The 25,606-nt window shown below is 37.5% G+C and overlaps 1 protein-coding gene across 11 annotated transcripts in view; it reads right to left on the bottom strand.

Annotated features, from left to right (window-relative positions):
- NBEA (neurobeachin) overlaps positions 1 to 25,606 on the bottom strand; it is a 689,863-nt gene that overhangs the window by 39,345 nt on the left and 624,912 nt on the right. For all 11 annotated transcript variants that reach the window (XM_040448178.1, XM_040448180.1, XM_040448182.1 and 8 more), the window contains 2 exons: positions 24,800 to 24,952; positions 5,805 to 5,972 (listed from right to left, as the gene is read on the bottom strand). In XM_040448178.1, the coding sequence (XP_040304112.1) occupies positions 5,805 to 5,972; positions 24,800 to 24,952 (321 nt within the window). The remainder of the gene's footprint in view (positions 1 to 5,804; positions 5,973 to 24,799; positions 24,953 to 25,606) is intronic.

Raw genomic sequence — 25,606 nt, 5'->3', positions numbered from 1 at the left:
AACAAACAAACAAACAAATAAATAAATAAATAAATAAATAAATAAATAAATAAATAAAGACTGACCTGTATGTTCTAATAGTTGGCCAGCAAAACAGCCTTTTATGAGAGGCTTGTGTGTATACCTCTCACTGTCAAAGAGAAATCATTTAAGTCACTTTTCAGTTTGGCAGTGTCGACAGTACATACAATGATATAGAGAAGTGAATTACTAAACCAAAAGTTCTTCCAAGATACTTCATTTAATTACGCTTTTAGGTAACACTAACCAATGTTTGTGTAGTCCTTTATGGTTTACAAAGTATTTCCCTACATCTTTTCTCATATGGTCCTCAAATCCAGACCTATGAGTTAGGTACCATTTCTGTTATCATTTTATAGGTGGGAAAACCAAGGCATACAAAAGTGACTCACTTAATGTCACTCAAATTGTAATGATGGACTGTGATAAAATCTATCATCTGGTTTACACCTTTCTATCATTTTTTATTGCCTACTATGTACTATATAATCATACTCTGAGGCAGACAGGCTTGAGTAATTGTATCCATGATTGTAAGGGTGATCAGTTTTAGAAACAATTTCGGAATGAAATGATCTTCACTCATGAGTACAGTAAAAAAAATTGTGGCATTTGATTTGTATTCTCTACTAACCAGCTATTGACTATGGCACGATCCTCTTGTGCCTTTGGAACTCTTAAATACAGATAAAACATGTTTTTCTGAGAAGTGGTTAGAATAAACAATGAACAAAATGGCTGAGAATGATTTCTTAAAGCCATCGCAAAATATCCCATGTATTTCCGGGAACTTTCACTGAGTTGAGACTTTTAAGAAATTCGAAAGCATAAACAAAATAGAAAGAAAAACCTTAGAGGTTAAATTAGTGAAATGGGAATACACATTAGGGGTCCCTTATTTTGAAGAATCATTTTGAAAGTAAGAAGAGTATCATCCCTAAAACTAGTAAGTATCAGTAAATAATTGTTATTTTAAAATTCCTACAAAGTAGTGGGTATAAAGCAACTCTGACCTGAGAATCAGGAGACCTTGCCTGGTTCTAAATCTGGCTCTGATACTACATGGATGGATGTCCTTGGAAAAATTATTTAGTGAGAATGTTAGGCTAGATTAATGGTTTGAACTGGGAATGCATATGAAATGCCTGCAAAGATTTTTTTTTTCTTCAAAATAAATTTGCTTGAACCTTCTCCCTGGATATCCTAAGATGCCCAGGGGATGGGGAATGGGACAGTGGATAAGTAGTTAGATGGAGTTAGATGGATATGGCAGGTGTACTTGAAGTTTATTTATTTTTGAGAAGGGGGGGGGAAGCGGGCATGAGTGGGGGAGGGGCAGAGAGAGAGGGAGACAGAGCAACCCCAGCAGGCTCCACGCTGTCAGCACAGAGCCTGACGTGGAAGCTTGAACTAAAGAACCATGAGATCATGACCTGAGCCGAAATCATGAACTAACTGAGCCACCCAGGTGCCCAGATATGGCAGGTATACTTAAAAATAGCTGAAGGGCTAGGGATATAGAAGAAATTAGAGTTAAAAATCTGAAACTGAGTGATAGGTACATGAGGGTTCATCATATCATTCTCTTTACTTTTGTAGGGGTTGAGGAGCTTTCCAGATCTTCTTACACACCTTTAGTAGACAGTGTTTCTTAAACTTTAATGTCTCAGACAAATCACTGGGAGCCTCCTAAAATACATGTTCTGACTTAGTAGTTTGGGAAGGCCTGAGTCTGAAGTTCTCACAAGTGCCCAGGTGATGGTGATACTGTTGGTCTATGAATTACATTTGAGTAGAAAGGAGTTAGAACACCACCGGACCAGATATTATTAACTAGAATATTCTATTTCCTAAGCAGGTCATAGGATAAAGGCTCTCAGCTATCATTTGGCAAGTAAAAATATGAAGCAAACCACATAATTTTTATTCACATGTAAAAGTAGTAAGAAAGAATATTCATTACCATGCTTAAAATTACTGCTCAAATAGTCACTTGAGCTCATCTATGAAATAATGTGTCTAGAAGATTATGATGTAAGCCAAGACTTAAGACAATTTAAATAATATCTAATATCCAACAGATCTGGTGTTTACATATTAAGAAGAGCTTTGTACCAGAACTGTTCTGTCATGTTTCTGCCCAGAGGCTGTCATGATAAAGTTTATTATCAGTTACTGCTTTACAAGTATAAAATAAGTTAAGCTGTCATATTTTTCTCAGGCAAAGATCCTAAGCTGTCAAAGAATGTCAATTTTAAATCTGACATAGAGAAGAAAATTATCTGTTATTCTGACCTCTAATTTCTTGACATTTTAATGCCATAATTGCTGTGGTTAGTGCTGCTTCATGATTTCACCTGTCAAGGAAGAATGAATCAATAACCTTAAGCCATTTCTCAAATTTTAGCACTGACCTCAAGGCTCAAAGTTATAGGCAGACTGTGGGATATGGCAGGTTGTGGGATATGTATTATGTATATATATATATACACATATATACATGTATATATATACATGTATATATATATATGACATATACAGATATTCATACAGTAAATATTTATTTTTTTAGATAAGTGTTTAAGCATCAAAAAATTCATCTTCTTTAGGCTAGTTGCAGTTTAGTATAACTATAGTCTTCCTTTGGTTTTATCTACGTGAAATGTAATGATCTTAGTATTTTAAAAATACAAAGACAAACATTATCAAGTAAAAGAAATTCATTAAGGTCAATAAGAGGGTTAATATTTTGAACACGTCTTTTTTTCAAGAGTTTGTGTCCCACCGTTTAGGTAGGTATCAACTTTCTTAAGTCATGGTGCCATAGCCCAGACCTCTGGGATCTCAACATTGGTGTTTTCATAAAAGATGCCTCCCAGAGGGCCCCTTCACAGGGGAAATGTATATGTAAGGGGGTATAGATGGCTACCAAGTAACAAATATACTGCACTTCATTCCACTTATCTGCAGAGTTGTATCGTGAGACAGTAGATCTTAAGTGCTTTTTGGGCTGGCAAACATACGTCGTGTTTACAGAGACAGCAATTGAGGTGGAGGGAGCTAGATGACTTGGTTGACATTAGATAGCTCACAGATTTTAGGTGGGTTCCCATCTGTTGCAGGTTCTTAAATATTAGTGCGGAACTTTTGGGGGGAATATGTTAGTTCTGTAGGATAGATGAGATAAGGATGGGGAGTAGGGAGAAGGACAGTTAGCTACTATCCCTTGATATCATTCAATCTGCTATGGCTACAACATTATAAGCAGCCTCTAGTGATCTTAAGGAAATAAAATATCTTCCTAAGCAGTCTTGAGTTGACACAGGTCCTCAGGGTCAGAGCAAATGTTACTCTCTGCTGGTGGGTGCTTGGGCCTACGCTGGCCGGGGGAGGGAAGGTCGTTGTGTTCCAAGTGTGTGCTCCCTTACCAAGTATCCTGAGAACTGACATCAGTGTGTTTGGGTCAGGGAGGCAGGTGAGGAGCCGGGGTGGGAGAACATCTCTATCACAGAATGAGTCTGGGAGTTTCTCTAGTGGAACCTTGGTGTTCAGCAATTAGGCGCTCGGACTGAGACTGCCAGAAGGAAAGAGTCCTGAATTCTGGTACCCTAGTGGTCGGCAGTCTGCCTCACTAGGAGAGAATCAGGAGCAGAAGCATACTGTTCAGACGGTCTATCTAATAAACAAACATCATGGCTGAACCATTCATTCCCAACCAACCAAAATTTTTTAAAAATTACACATTTTCATGTAATGTTTCATTAGGAAGTCTTATAACTTGATAATTCAGGGCTATGCATAGTGTTTCCCCCCCACTGTCCAAAGCAATGGTGTGATATCTTATAGAAACAAGTATTTTTATAGAATTCAAATAATAAACACTATATCCATGTAAAGAAAGTCTCCATTCGAATTCCATTTTCTCTTTATTCCCATTTATCTCTTTATTTACTCTCATTTGAATATAAAAACGTCTGGTATTATTCTGTCAATGGTAATGCGGTCTTGTACTTTCATTATGTACAATATGATTAAAATATTATATTTTGCCCAAGAGGATTAACTTGCAACTTTCTTTACAAGGATAGAACTTTATAATGGATAAAAATGTGTAATAAAAATGTGCAATTTGCTCCTGTAATATTCAGGAGCAAAATGGTTTATGATATTTAAAATTATGACAGAGAGAGAGAGAGAGAGAGAGAGAGAGAGAGAGACAGAGCATGAGTGGGGGAGGGGCAGAAAGCGAGGGAGACACAGAATCTGAAACAGCCTCCAGGCTCTGAGCTGTCAGCGCAGAGCCTGTCACGGGGCTCAAACTCACAGACCACGAGATCCTGACCTGAGCAGAAGTCAGACGCTCAACCGACTGAGCCACCCAGGCATCCCATAGGATATTTAAAAGTCAAAAAGCAACTTGGAGCTGGTCTTGGAATAAAACAATAAGCTATTCCAAGTATTTTCTTTTTTTTCTGATCCTATAGATATTGGGTCTAAAAGGGGAATACAATCTGTAAGGCGTTTACAGAACTGGACATGTGTTAAACAAAGGCATATTGTGAACAGAATAATTGAGAATATCTTCTACAAAATAATCTGATTACAGTTTGTACAGGGGATACTAAATCAGGAGAGTGTAATGGTTTGCAGAGAAAATCCCTTCTTTCACTGATGAATTTCATACTATCTGACTTCTCTCTCATTCATTCATTCTCTGTCTCTATTCCCTTCCTCCAGCTTCAGGCAATAATCCGTTTCCTTGCACATACAACACGATGTAACACTGCACCTAATATCGTGCTTACAATGTGTTCTCTGAATATTCAGCCCTAAGGGTCCAATGAGCACTCATTGTGAGCCTCTTCCCTTTTCTTTTCTCTGCTTGAAGCCATACAAATGGAACCATTTTGCTTTTGTAGAGGTATATAAGAAGTAACTTTATGGATGCAAATTTTTCTTATAGGGCTTTATTTCCCAAATCTACAAGTTTTCCACCTCTAAGACTAAAAGTAAAAAATACAACAAGCATTCCATGATTGCTTGTTTTGCACACAGCAGATGGCAGCTACCGGGTGGAATGGAGGCTGGGGCATGGCTTCCTTGGCAGTGATGCTCACCCAGCAGCTGTTGCTTCTTTACTCCTTCACCTATCTGAAGTCATTTCGTGCAGTGCAGAAGTGATTCAAATAATATTTTCCAGGAATATTTTCACTAAAAATACTTACGCACACACAATTCCCAACTGTTAGCTATAAACTTTCAGGGTAAGACCCTACATGGATAAAATACTATACCCTCATCTATTTCATTGATGCATTTTGGTGAATATTCTGGAATAAAATACTATATATACCCTCATCTATTTTATCAATGCATTTTTTTGGGCATTCTGTGTAGAAGTCTGCAAGTTTGCTTTTATTAAGAAAATATATACTGGCAGATTATTTTAATGTGAACTATTCATATTCAAATGTCCCACTAGGTTTTATTAATAACACACACTGAACATTAAGCATTTTAATGAAGATGCTAAAATAAAACAAGCAAAATAGGGATATTGAAGTGCATTGTATATGTCTACAATTCAAAAAAGAAGAACATGATGGTCTCATTACTTGGTTTTGACATATATTATTCATTTTCCTACATTTGTAAAAACTCTGGAATTTATGTTTTGTAAAAATTGATGTTGCAAAGAAATGTATACGGAAAGAGATGGAAAGCCAAATGTCTTTCTGAGAGATAAAAGAAATTTTTGGAATAATATGGGACTTAACACCTACCTCCCTGAGCACAGGGTCAGTGATACTATCCAGATTCACAGAGCCTTCGTAGGTTAAGTAGTGAAAAACATTCAGAGCACGGACTGCTTCTGGTCCTCGCTGTTTGTAGCCAAATATAAGGTCAATCCACTGATGGAGTTGGCAAGAAACAAATTCACTTTCCAGGGCCTGTAATGAGTCAAGAAAGAAATAAGAGACAGTACAAACTGAGCTAATCTCCCTTATTCTTAGTTTGAAATATTCTATATAAAGGAGTACAATATGTTCTTTGCTTTACCCTATTTTATCTATATGTATTACACATCCTATTCCTAGAAATGGTAACATACAACCTCCAATAAAACACAGACCTGAGTGAAAATTTTCCCTTTCTAAAATGCTTTTCTTGTGTCTCCAGCTATGTATATGATACAATTTTTAATATTAAGTAGATTTCTTAAAAAAGCCACATTCATGTTTAAAACAAAATAATTTGAAGTACCTGTTCTAATTTTATAATAATTTCATTTCTAATTTTTAAGCATTAGTTTAAAACTGAACAATTTTATTAGAAATGCATTGATACACACTTATTTTCCTGCCTGAAGTCCTCAAATTTACCTCTAACCCTACGAAAAGGGGACATCTTCCTGCTGCTACAAATGAATCCTTGCTTTTATACAGGGTAGAAATCCTTGGGCGATTTTAGATGTTTGCTAGCTAGTAGGAAATGAATGCAAATTAATGACAACCAATGACCATACTAAGCTTCCGTAAAGGGTCAGAAAAAAAAGAAGGCCTTGTCATTCCCCAAGAAACCATCATAAGCTTTCTGGAGGTACTGGGCCATGTAGACACGGAGTTCTGTTCACATCTGTGATATGAGCAGTGACAATCACTGTATGGCTCACTATGCCTCTCACCTACTGCAGTCACCTGTCATCAATTTCTTATTGATTTTAAGAGCACACTGATTTCAGCAACATGAACAAAAGCTGTAGAACTAGCTTCTTAAATTGCAACTAAGTGCAGCCATATTACACAATTTTCTAAATTACAGCTGTAACTAAATATGTGAATGAAGTCATTCTCTGGCTTCATGACCCTGATTTCCAACGTGTTGACACCAATTTGGATTCACTTAATTAATAAATGATTTCTTAAATTAGCCTTCTGATAATTACACGTCATTTTTTTAATCTATAAAATATCTGAATGATACTTTTCAACTTTTCCTGTGATCACATTTTACTACTAATTTTATTCCCCTCAGCTTCTTCTTGACTTATTTCTCTCAAAAGTTTTGATATTTTACTTAAACCAATTATTGTGCATGTTTCTCATTCAGAAATATAAACAATTAGACTTTATTAAAGGGTAATTTCTGTACTGAAATTGAACAGGATTTTTGTATCCTCTATCGTAGTGGTCTTGATATAATAGTTCAGACTAGAGCACAGGGAAGGAGACTAAAATAGAAGAACGAGGTTGGTTAAAATTCTATATTGGTTACGTCATAAATGTTGGTTTGGTCAATGTACACAAATGATTTTGTAAGTGCAGTATAACTAGTTAGTTAAGAAAAAAGTCAGTCTAATTAGTGCCTGGTACAATAAATGAAAAGGATGAAAGACAAAAAGTTATGGAGTAGCTATTGTCCAAATGTATTCACAGGAGTTCAAAATAATACTGAAATCAGATAGATTATTTAAAGGAAGATTCTACCAACATCATCACATAATCAGTTAATCAGCAACAATTTCAAATAAATCTTAACAACATATTTGGAAAGGATTGATGAAATTCACTATTATTCTGTAGAGTAAAGCAATTATTGAATAAAATGCCTAATGCAGATATGAGAGGTGGAAGGAATGATTATTTTTCACTAATTTCAATTTTAAAAATCTATTTGTTCTCTTTTATCTCCATCCACTACTTTCATTTCTTTCCTCCACCAGAGGCCACATCTGTAATGTGTTTGAAGTCTCTCCTTTTGTTTGCATGTGTTTTTATAAAACATTACTCATTATTTGTGTATGCATTTTTGATTCATAAAAATGATGTAGGGTTATAGATTTCATGTAGTTTCTTACTTTTTTCCAGTTAGCATTGATTTTTAAGATTATGTCACTGTATGTATAGGTAGTCCATTGTTTCTTTTTTTTTAAAGATTTTTTTAAGTTTATTTTGAGAGAGAGAGAGAGAGAGAGAGAGAGAGAGAGAGAGAGAGAAAGGAGGGGAGGGGCAGAGAGAGTGGGAGAGAGAGAGAGAATCCCACGCAGGTTCTACACTGTCAGCCTAAAGTGGAACTTGAACTCATGAACATTGAGATTGTGACCTGAACTAAAATCAAGAGTTGGGCACTTCACCAACTGAGCCACACAAGTGCCCCGGTAGTCTACTGATTCTAATGGCTGCATAGAACTCCCCCCAGCAATGAGCATTAGACTGCCTCTAAGTCCCCATGATACGATGCTGTGATAAATGTCCACTTTTGCATCTCCTTTTGGATCTTTGTAAGAATTTCTTTGGGACTCATAATCTGGAGTAGGACTGCTGTGTCACCACATGGATGTGTGTAAACCCCATGACTCAGCAGCCATTAGTCTGCAGGTGCTCTTCAGAATGGCTGCCCAGCTCCACATCCTCCACTGGTGCATAAAGGGTTCTATATGTCCACATCCCCATTGGCTCTTGATATTATACAGGTTTCTAATTTAGCCAGTGTAATAAATACAAAACAATCAATATCTCATTGTTTTAATTTGTATTCCTCTGATTACTAAGGAACTTGACATCTTTTTAATACACTTGTTGGCTTTTTGGGTTTCCTCTTCCATAAATTTCTTGTTCACACCCTTTGCTCATCTTTTTATGGAGGTTCCTATCTTTATGTCGTTACTTTGCAAAAGGTCTTGATATATTTAGGATAATAGTTCCTTGTTGGTTTTAAACACTGCAGATGAATTCCCCCAAATGTCATGTGTCTATGAACTTTATCCATATTGTTCTTTGTTGAACAGAAATTCCTAATTTTGAGATAATCAAATACTTTTTTCTCTTTATTTTTATGCTCTTGGGATTTTGATTTGAAGTTACAAAGATAACTTTCTATAATTTTGATTACCTTTATATTTATGGATTTACTTTTCACATATTGATCTTTAATCCACCTTGAGTCTACTTTCATTCATATGTGGTATTAAATAGGGATCCAGTACTATTTTTGTTTTTATAGTACGTCAGTTTTTCCAATACCATCCATTAAACAAACACACCTTTCCTCAGTGGTCTGTAGTGTCATCTTTAGTGTGTGTATATTTGAAACAAAGATGTAAAACTGCTAGTGTTTACATATATGATAATCTACCTAGAAAAAGCAATACAATCAGCAGCCAAGTGATTACAACCAATAAAAGGGTTGCAAGGTCTTTCTTTCTTTCTTTCTTTCTTTCTTTCTTTCTTTCTTTCTCTCTCTGCTTTCTGTCCTCCCTTTTTCCTTCTTCCCTCTTCTTTTTATCCTTCCTTCCTTCCTTCCTCCCTTCCTTCCTTCCTTCCTTCCTTCCTTCTTTCCTCTTCTCTCCCTCTCTTTCTCTCTCTCTCTGGATATGTGTGAGTCTCCAGTTTGTCCCATTCTTTTTATTTCTATTGTTACCTTTATTTATTTTAATTATCTTTATTTCTCAGATATCTTTGTATTTGGTGGATTTCTTTTTCTTTCTCAGAGTCAATGCAGCTATTTCTGGACCTTTATTCTTCCTTGTAACTTTTAGAATAAGTGCACATGGATACATCAAAATAATTGTGATTGGGAGTCCAATAAATTCGTGCAGTAATTTGGAAAATTGATTACTAGGTTTTCCCATCCAAGGTCCCAGAATGTCTCTTTACCTATACAGATTATTTTCTATGCATTTTATTAGAGTTAAAAATTAATACTTTCTCCAAAGGATGTGGGAATTCTCAGATAGTCTATAAGTTTTGATGCAATGATAACATTTCTAAAATTATATTTCATAGTTGGTTACTGATGATGTAAAGAAAATGCCATTAATTTCTATAAGTTGATTTTGCTTGTGGTAATTAGTTATACTTATAACTTTTTTTTTTTTGAGAGAGAGAGAAAGAGGATGCAAGTGAGCAAGGGGCACAGAGGGAGGGAGAGGGAGAGAGAGAAGTGGGGCTCACCTGATGCAGGGCTCGAGCTCACCAGATGTGGGGCTCGAACTCAAGAACCATGAGATCATGACCTAAGCCAAAGTCAGGTGCTTAACTGACTGAGCAACCTAGGTGCCCCATATACCTAAAACTTCTTTATTTCTTCTTATAGAATTGTTCTCAACCTTGAGGACTACATTCAATAATAGTGGTGATATGGAGCATCTCTGTCTTTTTCCTAATCTTGAAGGATTAGTTTTGATCCGACACACATATATACACTCACACATTTTATATACATAATTGTTGGGTTGTTAGATAATACTTGACTTAGAATTTTTGTATTTATATCCATACATGAAATGGCCCTATTTATTTATTCTTTTTGGTCCCTTTAGCTACTTTTGGAGTCAAGATCACATTGGCCTCATGGATGGCCATGTTTTCTGCAACAACTTACTAAGAAATGACTTTATTATCTCTTGAAAATCTGGTAGAATTTACCCGTAAGATAATATGGCCTTGGATAATTTGGAGATGGGAAGATTTTACCATTTAAAATTTTTAAAGACTTTTAAGTCTTAGTTCTTTTGGTGCTAATTTTAATATTTTATATATTTTTCTCAATATTTGTTCCATCTCAATTAAAAAATTATTATGTCATTATTTGCTTCTAACAAACTTTTTAAAAAATTTTTAAATGTTTATTCATTTTTGAGAGAGAGAGCAGAAGACAGGCAGAGAGAGAGGGAGACACAGAATATGAAGCAGGCCCCAGGTTCTGAGCTGTTAGCACAGAGCCCGACGCGGGGCTCAAACCTATGAACTGTGAGATTATGACCTGAGCTGAAGTCGGATGCTTAACCGACTGAGCAACCCAACCCAGGTGCCCCTGTTTCTAACAGTCTTTATATGTTTTTTTTTTTTTTAATTTAAAAATTTTCTAACACTCTTTAATTCAATTAAAGTCTATAGTTATTTATCCTATCCTATTTTATATGCTGGAGAGGCAGCAGAGTGAATCAATGGAAAGTTAATTGTTTAATTTTGTCTCAGGTTTTTTGGGGGGAGGGGCATTACAAGATTAAATAGCAAAGAAACAATAAGGTAGCAGATTCAACAGATAGTGTTATACATTATACACTGCATACACCGTCTGTCTTAAACATCTGTCTTATATATTGTCTTATACCTTGTCTTGCTGGTCACTGTGCAAAGAGAAGAGAAAATCCAGTTAGAACCTCTAAATCAAATACATACCTAAGAATCAAATTTTAGATAGCCCATAATGAAAGCATAAAGACCTATCTAATGCTGAAGTCCGACACTGAGACTTAACTGTACTCTAAAGAGTATCGGTCTGTTATTAAATACGTGCTCTCTGCTTATTTGTTCTTTACAGAACTATGTTTTCTTGCACAAGCCCATTTTGGACTCTGAAACAAGATTTTGTTGCAAATACTTACAATGGAAAAATATACAGAAACACTTGATTACCAAGCTATTAGGGTTATAATGGTCTTAATAGCTTGCTTTACCCTCTACTTGCATATCTAAAAGCAGAAGCAATTGCTTTAAGCCTAGATAAACCAATTCCCAATCCATAATTCTGCCCTGGGGATCTGGGAGGAAGGAAATAAGGAGTGAGATTTACACCGTAGAGGGATATCTCTTAGATGGATAATAGTTACCTAATTCCCATTTCCATGTTGTCCCATGGGGATTAGATGCTAGAGGATTCTTTCTCCAGCAGGTTTAGGATAAAGTGTCTCTGAAACTTATGAAAAAGGAAACTAGGCTGCTGGAATGAACTCTCAGGAAAGAATATTTATTTCTCCTGAATTCTTTTATTTAAGAATATTGAATTTCCATCTCCTCTTCTAGATAAGAGCAAGAATACTTCCAAGCCCCTTCTCTTATTGCCTCAAAAATCTGCTTCTGATTTTGAAAAAAATTCTTAAAGAGAGTTGCATAGAGTTAAGCAATCAGGAATCATAGCGCTACATCTTCTGCAGGGAACTTAAATTATCCTATTACGTGATTGCTCACTGGATGTATAAATACAGAGAATTCTTTTCCCTTCCCACTCGCCCCACCCTGGTCTTAGATCTCATTGCTCTCCACATGGGCGACTGCCAATAGTCCTCAACCTGTTTCTCTCTTCTAACCTGTCTTGCACCCTGCTGGGGACATAGACTTCTGAAACCATCATGTTCCTATGGTCATTCTCTATCTCAAATTTTCCACGGTTCCTCCCAGCAAAACATGGTAGGGTAAACTTTACCTGGCCGCTAAGGCCTCTCAAATCATGATCCCACCGTCCACCATGACTTCTCGGGACTTGCTGATAGGATTCCTGGCTCCAAAAAGCACAGACAATTCACACCCCCGGGGCACACAGCAGCTGGTACAACCTTTGAGCCTCTGTGGCTCCTTTCTCCTCAAGATGAAAGCATTTCAACCTCCTGCTTCTTTTTGAGGTCTTAGCCATCCTTCTTACTCAAGTGCAATGTTTGTTTCCTGAGTTCTCCAGCTCACACTCTATGAATTCTTCTATGAATTTCTATGACCCTTGAAACCTGTACCCTCCTGTTTAATGCAGTAAGATTATGTATACACATTTACTTGTGAAAATCAATTTGCATATAAATTGGAAAGTGCTATACAAACAAATGGGGTCATTACCAATTAGCACTTGTTTCAAACTTGCAATACTGTATATATTAGAATATAAGCATTTTGAAGATAGGGATCATATCTAATGCTTCTTTTCCATTTGCCATAGCACCCCACCTAACATTAAAAGTATTTGATAAATATTACTGGATAATTAATTAAGCAATGAGAAAGAAGTGTTGGTAACAAGAAGGAAAAAATGTCAGGGGTGGGAAAGAAGCTCATTCATTCATTCACTAACTATTGACTGACCATCTGCTATGCGCTGACAATATTATAGATTTTAGGATTACAGCAGTAGATAAAAGAAAATACTGTTCTGCAGTGTTCACACTGTAGCGGGAGGAGATCGACACCCCCCCCCAATTATTAGTAAGACACACAGTACGTCAGAAGGTAGTAAGTGCTAAAGAAAAGAGAAAGGTAGGAAAGAAAGTTAAGGAGTATGCATGGATGAGGAGGGGATTGCTATTTTGGAGGAGGTGATCAGAGAAGGTTTCCTTGAGTTTGTGATAATCAAGGACCACAGTGAGGAAGTGAACTGTAAAGACATCTGGGGGAAGAGGTTTTCAAACAGAGGTAACAGCCATTCATTCATTCATTCATTCATCCATCATCCATTCAATATCGAGCATCTATTATGTGCCAGGCAGTTATTCTAGGCCCCAGAGATACTATGGTAAATGAGACAAAAGCCCTGATCTGTAGGGGTATATCTCATTGAAATGCAAATAAACAATGGGAAAATAATCTCTCTCCAGCCCCAAATTACTGACCCTCTATCCCATGTTAGAAAGCCAAGCCTAGCCTTGGAGGATATACAGATGAACAAGCATTCCACGCCCTCAAAAATATCACAATGTAGTGGGAGATAAACATGTCAACTTGGGCTTTTCCTGCTGCTCAAATTTCTGCTCAAACTCTAAGCTGACAAAAGGCACTAAATGTTCTACCCCATCCCATTTCTCCTGCTCTATCCATCACCATTCTACATTTACAGGGCCTGTCCCCCCTACCATTTACTTGCCTCTGTAAGCCTAGAGAAATCTTAGGGAAAATGGTCACAGCCAGAAAGTTGCAGAAAGAGACTGCTGGCTCCAACTTTAAAATACACCCAGAATTGGGGTGCCTGGGTGGCTTGGTCAGTTGATTTCAGCTCAGGTCATGATCCCAAGGTTGTGGGATTGGAGCCCAAGCTCAGTGTGGAGCCTGCTTAACATTCTTTGTCTCTCTCTCTCCTCCCCTCTCCCCCACTCACGTTCTCTCTCTCTCTCTAAAATGAAAATTAAAAATTAAAAACAAAACCACTAAAAAAACCCCACCCAGAATTGATTAATTTCTTACTGCCTTCACTGGTACCACCCTGGTCCAAGCCACCATCATCTCTCACAACACTTGCTAACAGATACGCCTGATTCTACCCTGTGCTTCAACAGTTCACTCCCAACACTGCAGGCAGAACAATCCTTTCAAAATGTAAGTAAGAGCATGGCGCTCTTCTGCTCCAAAGCACTGTGATGGCTTTCCATTTCACTCAGAGTGAAGACGCAAAGTGCTTACAGTGGCCTTCAAAGCCTTCTGTGATCTGACCTCGGTACTGCTCAGTCTTGTACTAGGTGCCCCCTTCCTGCTCACTCCCCCCTGGCTCCTTGGTTTCCGAGGGAAGCACATCCCTGCCACAGGGCCTTTGCTCCAGATGGTCCTTCTGCCTGCAATGGTCTTTCCCCAAGACAGTCACTTGATCCACTCCCTCACCTCCTTCCAGTCTTAATGCAAATCTCACGGAGGGGATCCTGACCACCAATCTGTGTATTCCTGATCCCTTTACCTTCCACTGCCTCTTTTTTCCATACTATTGATTACTTTCTCACATACTACATATTTTACTTATTTGTTTACCATTTTGTTGTCTGTCTGCCTTCGATCAATAGTAAGCTGTATGAGGGCAGGGATCTTTGTCTGTTTCACTGGTATACTCGAACCACATAAAACAGCATCTGGAACACTCATATCTGTTGAATGAATGGATGATAGCCTCTATCAGCGTTTGCTGTGACTACACGTTTACTTGTCTGTGCTCCTAACTAGAGTGGGAGCTCCTGAAGGCCATTCGCTGTGTTGCTCATGATAGTGTTTCCAGAGCCTAGAGAAGTATGAACTGTGTAACAGGACCTCAATGACTGGGATAAAGAAAGAATTTCTCTAATTTAGCTTTCTTTTGAGTAGGGTCCCTGTTCAATGCTTCTTTGTGTTTTCCATAATGCCTTACTCAGAGCTGGCTCTCCGTGAAGGTTTATGGAATAGGCAGATCCCCAGTTATAGATTGAAAGACACTGAAACTCCAAGAGATTAAAGGTGACTTATTTGTCCAAGGTGTCACAGCTAGCAGGGGCCAGAGCGTGCACGCAAACACATGACATCTAGCTCAGTATTCTGAGTTGCTGCAAAACACCTCCCCAAATTCTCATTTACTACAAATTCTTTTTTGAACAGGGCGTTTTTTCTTAGCATAAAAATATACCCAAATGCAAACTGTTACCTATCAAAAAGAGACTTTTTTCTTTAAAACATGGAGATCTTATAAAGGAGGTAATACAGCAAAAGTGAAACGACATTCAGTTCTCTTTCTCTGCCTCAGTGCACGTCGCACTGCTGCTCAGACTGAGAACGTTCTACATGTGGTCCGGGAGCACCAGGGACCTGTGGGTTGAGGGCTGGATGAGATTATCAGTGCACATCCGTGAAAGGCCTTTTTCTAAAACAAATTTTAAAAAAGGGCAGATTATGATTGATGAACCCAGCATTAGGGTAATGTTATCAGAGATACTTTCTATTTCTGTCCTTTGTGGAGAGGTCAGATTATAATCATGTTAGAACTGAACACAGTGCTTTATTAATGTTTCATGAGTGAGTTGTAATCAGCCTAGCTGGGTGTGGGTAAATTAAACCAATTCTTGACGTATGAACTCAATGCATTCAGAATTTATTGAAATATCTACTCAAAGTGTCTATACTGCTTTTCCAGCTTTTCCAATGAGGCCAAAATTTGAATTTCACAGTTTGGTAAAACACAGTCCTTGTCACTATATTTACAAGGTATAAACAACTCTAATTAATTATATATGTTATCTCCCATAACTAGAACACCAATTAACTAAAAAAAAATACATCCTTAAAACTTAAAGTACCATTTCACTTTTAAAAAATTAAAATTTAGACGCCTATCTAAAAATTTCTACACATAAAAACGTCTACAAATACATCAAATACCTTTCCAATTGCTGCTGTGAGAGAATAAAAACTGATTTATGGTCAATGATGTCATCCCTTTTTATAATATTACTTTTGCCTTCTTTGCCTTGAATTCCTGAATGACATCTTGAAAGAAGGAGGAGGATGTGCTCATGGGTACAGAATACTAATCCTCACGAAGAAATGAACGTTTTTTTACCACCCTGAATGTCATTTCTTTGGGATATATGACATTTTCATTTTATACTGTAGGCTTATGACAAAGAACTCCTTCAAATAACTGAAGATAATCCCAGCCCAAATTATAAATATACTGGAGCACATTTTCTCTAAACCTATTTCATAAGAACTAAATCCTACATGAGCTACCCAGCTGGTACAAAGTCAGAAACTTTTAACGTTACAAAACAATATAAAAGAATGAGGGCTCTGTTCATGGAATTTGTGGGAAATTTAAACCCTTCTATATTTTCTGTTATAACTCAGGCTTTGTATATTAGGGAAATATTCATCCAATAACTATTCCTTCAGTAAAAGAGAGAGAGAGAGAGAGAGAGAGAGAGAGAGAGAGAGAGGCACATGATTGATTAAATTTCCTACTGTTAACACAGATGCCTGACATTGTTTCTGAATGACATCAGTGCGATCATTTCCCAGCAGTACGATGGGGAAATGGACCAGAAGCTGGAGCAAAGTCAGCTAAGAACAGGATACTGTGAAGAAAAACTGCAAGCTGAAGGAAAGCAGCGCAGGAGACACTGAGGGAGGAGAGCAGACACACGCTACTTTTCAAAAGACGTCCTTTGCTCGCTCTGATGTCTAGGACTGTTCTTCTAAGAGACAGCTCTCTCCAGCTGCCCATTAGCTCTAATTCTGATGCAACCAAGAGTGGCGGCTATGGATGCAGAGCCTAGGTGACGCCATGGTAGCTTTCCCTTCCTATTCTTCAGGGTCTCTTCTAGGGAAACCCAGGGAAAGACAACAGGAAGAATAAACACTTCCCAAGCCACCTGTTCTGTGCTAGCAGGCACTTCCTACACACGGTTGATTGAACCTGACCCTGCATTCTGGTGCTGCATGGAACCAAGACAGGGGCAGTTGGATTTCCCCAAATATGCGGGATTTTAGGTAAAGCCTTTCACCCCATGGAGTAAAGATTTAGTTCAAAAGTCTTACCTGACTCATTAATGGCTACAAGATAACAGGGATTTGGCTTAGAATCAAGAAAAACCCCAGTGCCTTGCTTCTTTCACTTGTTCACAAAAACAAGTTGGAACTTGTTGTTATAATAAAAATGTAATCTATAATACATATAAACAATAATATGTTATATGTCAACTATACCTCAATGAAAACAGAACTGCAAAAATTACTATGCATTTCTGAAAATGTTTTAAGACATTTTCAGAAATGCACAAGTATTTATCCCTCATATTTTAGTCAGTTATAAAACTTAATTGTTTTGAATACGTGAGTACATCTTTGAGGGACAGTTAATTCACCACATTATATGCAATCTTTATAGCTCCTAGTATGTTGTATGAACTTGGCTTGATGACATTCTTGTGGCTTGATAAATACACGTATTTCTCAACGTAAATATCAACATATTTACATTGATTGTAAATAGTGAGATTTATTTTATTTATTTATTTTTTTTATTATAAATTTTTTTTTCAACGTTTATTTATTTTTGGGACAGAGAGAGACAGAGCATGAACGAGGGAGGAACAGAGAGAGAGGGAGACACAGAATCGGAAACAGGCTCCAGGCTCTGAGCCATCAGCCCAGAGCCTGATGCGGGGCTCGAACTCACGGACCGCGAGATGGTGACCTGGCTGAAGTCGGACGCTTAACCGACTGCGCCACCCAGGCGCCCCATGAGATTTATTTTAAAGAAGCACTATATCACTTAAGCTGATAGAAAGACAAGATATAAGAGGTATGTAAACAGAAGTCAGGTAATTCATTATAGCAACTGGTAAGTTTAGTATCAGGATTAAAATGTTTCTTGTAGTTTATTTATTTATATTCAACAGAAGGACTCTGAGCAATTATAAATATAAAATAATTTATTACTCAAAATTTATACTTATAAATTTTGCTTTTTCTTGAAGTAAGAGGGAAAATCTAGTTTAGACTTTAACTTGTCTTTATAATGTTACAATCATTTCTCAAGCTGTATCTTTCTTTTTTTTAATTTTTTTTTAACGTTTATTTATTTTTGAGACAGAGAGAGACAGAGCATGAATGGGGGAGGGTCAGAGAGAGAGAGAGAGAGAGAGAGAAAGAGAGAGAGACAGAATCTGAAATAGGCTCCAGGCTCTGAGCTGTCAGCACAGAGCCCAATGCAGGGCTCGAACTCACGAACCGCAAGATCATGACCTGAGCCGAAGTCAGCCGCTTAACCGACTGAGCCACCCAGGCGCCCTAAGCTGTATCTTTCTTTTTTTTAAGTTTTCAAAAAAATGTATATTTATTCTTGAGAGAGAGAGATAGAGCATGTGTGCGTGTGAGTGGTGGAGGTGGGGAGAGAGAGAGAGAGAGAGAAGAGAAAGAGAGAGAGAGAGAGAGAGAGAGAGAGAGAGAGAGAGAGAGAATCCTAAGCAGGCTCTGAACTGCAGAGCCGGACTCAGAGCTCAAACTCACAAACCATGAGATCATGACCTGAGCCAAAATGAAGAGTTGGACGCTTAACCCACTGAGGCACCCAGGTGCCCCTCAGGCTGTATCTTTCAATGAAAAATCCTAATTCTCTTTGATGAATAATCCTAATTCTCTTAAGATCCAAATGATACGAAACCATTTGGTGAGAATCAGGTATTTCTCAGGAAAAGAGACTTTTTAAAAAATCTTATGTGGTGATCACATGAACAATTCAATTAAATAATTAAATTAAAACTCAATTTTAAGTCTCAGTCAAAATTAGGTGTTTGGCAATCTTCCATGCATAGATATAATTAGTTTGCAAATAACAAATAAGCTCTATTCCAAAGTTCCTTTATAAGGTGGTGTTTGGAATAGATATTGCAGGGGAAACAGTATTAGTCTAATCTGCTTTGGTTGTCAAGTCGATCTATAAAGCCGTATTTAATTAAATATACAGCTGACATTTCAGACTATCAGTGGGTCCAGGAGACACGACATTCAGAGTTCCAATCTGCAATGCTAGGTATGGTAAGTCGAAAAAGCACTTGGGTGAGTCATGTAGCCTTCCCGGGTCTTCGTCTCCTTATTGAAATACAGATCTGTTCCAGCTCTAAAATCCTGTGTGTGCCTCTAAAGTTTACATTTCCTCCATCTGCAGAGTTAAAGAGTCTTCTTCCGCTCACAACTGCTGCACTCTAAGCAGAGGTCTCGCCCGCTGGAAAGGGAGCCTCACAGGGTAAGGGCTGGGGGAGAAAGAGGTAGAAATGAGATCTCAGAAAGTCAGATCTACGTGGCTGTTGGGGCCAGAACATTCTGCTGGTTTTGGTTCAATGCTCACTCATTTCTTTCTTTTCTTCCACTGACCCCAAGGTACGGATTCTTGTTAGAAGACACGTTTCTTTCCCTTCTCCCTTTCCACAGCTCCTTAAATCATCATTTTATCCTGAGCACTGTGGATAGTAACACGGCCACTTTGATAAGTAGGTGATATCTGGGCAAGGTCATTTACCTCTCTGGGTTCCAAGATAATTCCTAAAAGACTTTTTGAGGATTAAAAGAATAATGTATTTGAAGCTCTAGCAAGTATCCGACAAAGAATAAACACTCAAAAGTGGCACAGGGTGTAAGGACTATCACTGCCATTATTGCATCTTGGTCAACCTTCCTATTGGGATGACTCAGGACCATCACTGGGCTACAGGGTAAGGTGACTAAGATTAGCGTATGTACAGCCCGATTTGCAGCAGTTGTGAGCAGTAAGTCTTAGAGTGAGGACAGTAGAGAAAAACATGTAAGCAGCTACACCAGAGAAGTCAGGAGAATGTCGTAGGCTACTAGCCGTAGAGCTAGCTGTAGGGAGGGGTGCAAACTGGGCACCGTGTATAATAACATTCCACTTTACTAAAGGCAGAATTTTGTCATTTCATGTTTTGGTACATTTCTACACTGGAAGTGATCAAACAATGACCAATAAAACCTGAGGCAGAAGATACAGTCACTCTACCAAAGCTACAAAGTATACATTTCCTCCAGGGCCTCAATTAGCATTTGACTGACTCATTGATCATGAGGCTTTGATACATTTGATTAACTGGTTTTGCAGACTGGAGATTTTAAACAACACATTTGAATTGGTATGGCTATAAAGGGAAGTGTGCTGATAGCTCACAATTTACAGAAGAAAATATAAAAAGAATATAGAAGTATATCCTTCATACAATAACAATGGGTACTCATAATAGAGAGAAGAAGTTTCTTCTTTTGTATAAGAGGATAGGGAGCGAAGGAGTGATAAAGTTTAGAAAAAACAAGTCTGCAAAAAAGTTTTCACTATAAAAATCTAGAAACTTATTTCATCTGGAATGTTTATTCAGCTGGATTATATTACTACCCATCATATTAGATGAATGAAGCCTCGTGATTTTTTAAAATGTTTTTCTTTATTTTTGAAGGAGAGAGAGAAACAGAGCATGAGCGGGGGAGGAGCAGAGAGAGAGGGAGACACAGAATCGGAAGCAGGCTCCAGGCTCTAAGCTGTCAGCACAGAGCCCGATGTGGGGCTTGAACTCACGAACTGTGAGACCATGACCTGAGCCGAAGTTGGCCACTTAACCCACTGAGCCACGCCGGCGCCCCAGAAGCCTCATGATTTTTATGCAAAGTTAGTCAAGAGTGTATGGTCTTATCCAGTTTATATCAATACTAATTACCTGATGGTTTCGTATCCGTAATAATTCTCTTTCCCTGTATTGAAGACATTCTGTGTATGATGCTACCTTGAGGATTTGCTTTTAGAAGCACAGATGCCTTTTCCTTTTTCAGTTAGGCATATCATTAATAAAATTATTAATTCTGTAGGCATTTCACTAATGAGGAGCACAAAGGTTGTATCTGTAATGAGTCACTACTTAATGTTTTATTAAAATACATGTAAGATGTTTCAGCATCTAAAAAGCACATGAAAAGACAGTCAACATCGTTAGTCACTAGAAAAATGGAAATTAAACCATAATGAGATTTTATTTCACATTCACTAGAACGGTTATAACAAAAAACAGGCGATAACAAGTGTCGGTGAAGATGCGGAAGGACCGAAACAGGCGTCCGTTGTTAGTGGGGACCTAATATGGTACAGACCCTTTGCAAAATAGGTAATTTCTTAGAAGTTAGACATAAATTTACCATGACTCAACAACCCTACTCTAGGTATACATCCCAAAGCAATGAAAACGTGTGTCCACATAGAGACTGATGCAGGAGTGTTCAGAGCGGCATTACTTACAACAGCCCCAAAGCGGAAACAACCCAAATGTTCAACTGATGAGTGGATCAACAAAACATGGAGTGCCGTTATGAAAAAGAGCCAAGTACTGACACGGGCTGCAACATGGATTGAGCGCAAAAACTATGCCAGGTGAAAGAAGTCAAACACAAAAGAACACGTATTAATCAGTTCCATTTACATAAAATGTCCAGAACAGGCAAACTTGTGGAGATAGAAAACAGATTAATGGTTGCCTAGGGCTGGAGGTGGGTATAGAGAGTGACGGAAAATAGGCACAGGATCTTTCTGGGATGATGGAGATGTTCTAAAATTAGATTGTGGGGATGGTCACGCCACTCTGTAAATCTACTAAAAATCATTCAATTGTACACTGAAAGCAAATGCATTTTATGATAATGATTAAAAAAAAAACACTTATAAAGTATGTCTCCACATTTCACAGGTGAGAAATGGGAAGACCATAGATGCTCATTTACCCAGGGCAATGAGGCTAGTAAACAGCAGAGCCCAGGTTCAAGAGCAGGAAATTATTAAACTCTAAGTCACACTCTTTCCAATATGGTATTCATTATTAGCACCCACATGAAAGGTTCTGTTTAATCGGTTGGGTGCGATCGTGTGAACAAGAGAAAAATCTGGTCCAACAATTTTTGGCTACTTTATTCGCCTGAATGGAGGATTCGTTCAGTTTAACTAGTTTGGACATAACAGACCACATATTGAAATCATTGACATTATTACTCCTATATGATTCAATCATTCACCCAGCAAATATTTACTGAGCAACTACTTTGCGTCAGGCACAGTTCTGGGCTCCACAAGTGTACTGTGGAATGCTGTGACTGAGAGCTACTGATATGTAGCAGTTTCTAGGGTTGAATGTGTGGATCCCGTATCCTTACACTGACATTACTGGCAGCATTCAAGTATGTAAGAGTAGTATGGAAATGGATGGCCAATTCTAAAAATAAGTATAGATTTTAGAAATATAATGCATCATAGAAGTATAAATCCTTCACATTCAAAATACAAACTGAAGAAATAATCTGTTATTCAAGGAGGTGCATGAAATAACCCCATGTATCCGGAAGTACCAATTTATAGGTTGAAAAGTGTCAGAAATCATATCTACAAATTACAAAATACATGATATTCCCTCAAAGGGGGAGACCAGATTGCAGATAATATATATAAAGAGTACTTTTAAACATAGGTCTACCACATGAGCAACAGTTTTCTAAAATAAAATACATTAAAAGTAAAATATTTCTTTAAATTTTTTTTAAGTTTCTTTAAGAGAGAGAGAACGCAGGGAAGGGACAGAAAGAAAGGGAGAGACAGAGAGAACCCCAAGCAGGCTCTGCACCAGCAGCACTGAGCCCAACGTAGGGTTTGAAGTCACGAACCGTGAGATCATGACCCGAGCTGAAATCAAGAGTTGGACACTTAACCGACAGAGCCACCCAGGCAGCGCAAAAGTAAAATATTTCTTTAAAAAAAATTTTTTTAACGTTTTATTTTATTTTTGTGTGTGAGAGAGAGACAGAGTGCGAGTGGGGAAGGGGCAGAGAGACAGAGGGAGGCAGAATCTGAAGCAGGCTCCAGGCAGAGCCCCACATGGGGCTCAAACCCATGAACTGCGAGATCATGACCTAAGCTGAGGTTGGACACTTAACCGATTGAGCCACTCAGGTGCCCTGGTAAAATTTCTTAAAGAAAGAAAATATATGCAGTGCCTGGGTGCCTTAGTCAGTTAAGTGTCTGACTTCGGCCTAGGTCATGATCTCACACAGTTCACGGGTTCGATCCCCACATCAGGCTCTGTGCTGACAGCTCAGAGCCTGGAACCTGCTTCAGATTCTGTGTCTCCCTCTCTCTCTGCCCCTCCCCTGCTCACACACCCTCTCTCTCTCAAAAATAAATAAACATTAAAAAAAAAAAAAAAAAGAAAATATAGCTCCAAATTGAGGGGATCATGTGACTGACAGTGAAGTCCACAAAAAGAGAGAGAAAGAGAGACATACACATACAAAATCAGGGGGTAGAGGCAGGAACCACATATAATCTGATCCTGTTTATGTGAAATGTCCAGAATAAGTAAATGTGTAGAGACAGAAAGTAGGTTAGTAGTGCATAGGGTTGGCTGGGGAAAATGGTGGAAGATACTGAAGGTTCTGGGTTTATTTATGGAGTGATAAAAATGTTCATAATTGATTGTGGTGATGTTTGCACAACTCTGTAAAAAAAATTAAAATCCATTTATTTTTTTATGTTACGTGGGTGAACTGTACAGTAAGTGAATTCTATCTGCCTGACATGTGTGAATTATGTAAGTCTTACTAAAAGAATGAACTAAGGACTATGTGAACTCCATTGCAAATGTGGACTTTATTTGGATTCTGATTCATATAAATAAGGTGTAAAAGCAAAATAAAATACATTTATAAGACAGTTGGAAAAAATTGGGAGTGAGTGAAACAGGGTTAAAAAAATATTTTGGGGGGGGGGTGCCACCTGGGTGGCTCAGTCAGTTAAGCATCTGACTCTGGTTTCTGCTCAGGTCATGATCTCATGGTTTGTGAGTTCAAGCCCCGCATTGGGCTCAGCACTGACAGCACAGAGCCTGCTTGGGATTCGCTCTCTCCCTCTCTTGCTGCCCCTCCCCTGCTCATGCTGCCCCTGTCTCCCTCCCCCCCCAAATAAATAAACTTAAAAATATTAAAAAGTATATACATATTTTGGGTCACTGGCTTTTTTAGTATAATTCCTCACTTTACCAAGAATAATAGTACACTAGGGAGGTTGTTCGGTAAAGTAGTTCATTTCCATATATCATAGCCACATTGAGATTAAAATCTCCTTAAATAATGGATAAAAATATACCAAAAGCTATAAAGTTCCCACATGCAAATGTTCTATTTATACATTTTTTCCCTATTTACACATTTTCTATCTGAACAACCAGGTATCTGTCCTATAGATTTAAAAAAGTAATGATATTTTCAATCTATGAATGTTCACTAGATGTTCTCTTAAAGACAAGTATATTATATTTTAAGGTATGTTTCATAACTTATAATTTCCTGAATGCAAATATATTCTCAATGTAAATTATTTGCTTTTGAATATTTTAGGAGTCAAAAAAGAGTACAGATTTAGCCGGTAGACAAAAATAAGAAATGGCCATTTATTTCAAGCATTTTAGAATATCTTATATTAGTGAACAGATGCTCATCTGATTATCTTCTCCTAAGGGAGCAAATATAACTGAATTACCATTCCTTTATTAGTCTTCATGAAAGGAACAGACACTCCACAATAAAGAACGATGTCAAAAGACAGTAGTAAAATGCTTGCCTTTTCTTCCTTAAAATTTTAACCTTGTGTTTACAGATGTTAAAAGACAATTTGCTAAATAGTTAGAAACAAAATAAAGCAACAGAGTATTTTCACTTCTTGAGGACTGCTCAAGCAAAAACAAAATCTCTCTTACCATCCTGTTGATCCGTACAAAGTCTTCAGGTTTTTTTGCCCAAGGGGGAAGACCAACGTCATTTACCACAACTTCATCTTCTCTGACTCCAAGATTGTATCCATTACTGTTGACAAACATCTCTGGTAGGTAATAGAACTCTGGAATTAGTTCCTGCCAGGAAGAAAAATGTGACATATTAAATCACTTTAAAAGTGAGTTGAATAAAACTATTATAACTTGTTAACTGTAAACCGAATTAAATTCTTTCTTTAAATCCAATAGTTTATTATTTAATTCAATTCTGTATTTGATTTTCTTTAGATGAGAGGAAGAGAAGGAAGAGAGGTGAAGAAAGGAGAAGAGCAATATTTTTCTTGAACATTTTATTTGATAATTTATAAGACTTTCAATCTTATCTTGCTACAATTAGTTAAAAGGGCTACAGAATCAACAATAGTTCCTAGTAGTATTATCAAACAAATATGTAAAGCTGTATCTACAAATCTATGACGCTCAACAACCTTTTCTGAATATTATTAATACTCAATAAAAAAAAAAGTTGTTGCCAATAATGGTTAAAAATCATGTAATATCTTCTACTTTTCTTTTTGATCACACTGTCAATTATGCTACATATTTTTTTATAAAATGATTCATAGTTTTATTTTATAATTTGGCACAATTAATTACTTTTGTACCGATCACTAAGCACAATGAAGAGATGACATACAACATGACAATAAGTTTTAAATGTTTAACACATGGCACCTGGATGGTAACTTCTTAATAAACTGGATCCAAAGACATCTTGTGTTATTTGTATAT

The sequence above is a fragment of the Herpailurus yagouaroundi genome, unplaced genomic scaffold (assembly GCF_014898765.1).
Source record: "Herpailurus yagouaroundi ecotype Mexico unplaced genomic scaffold, PumYag 197, whole genome shotgun sequence".
Taxonomy (NCBI): Eukaryota; Metazoa; Chordata; class Mammalia; order Carnivora; family Felidae; genus Herpailurus; species Herpailurus yagouaroundi.
This window is presented reverse-complemented; position numbering and strand designations above follow the sequence as displayed.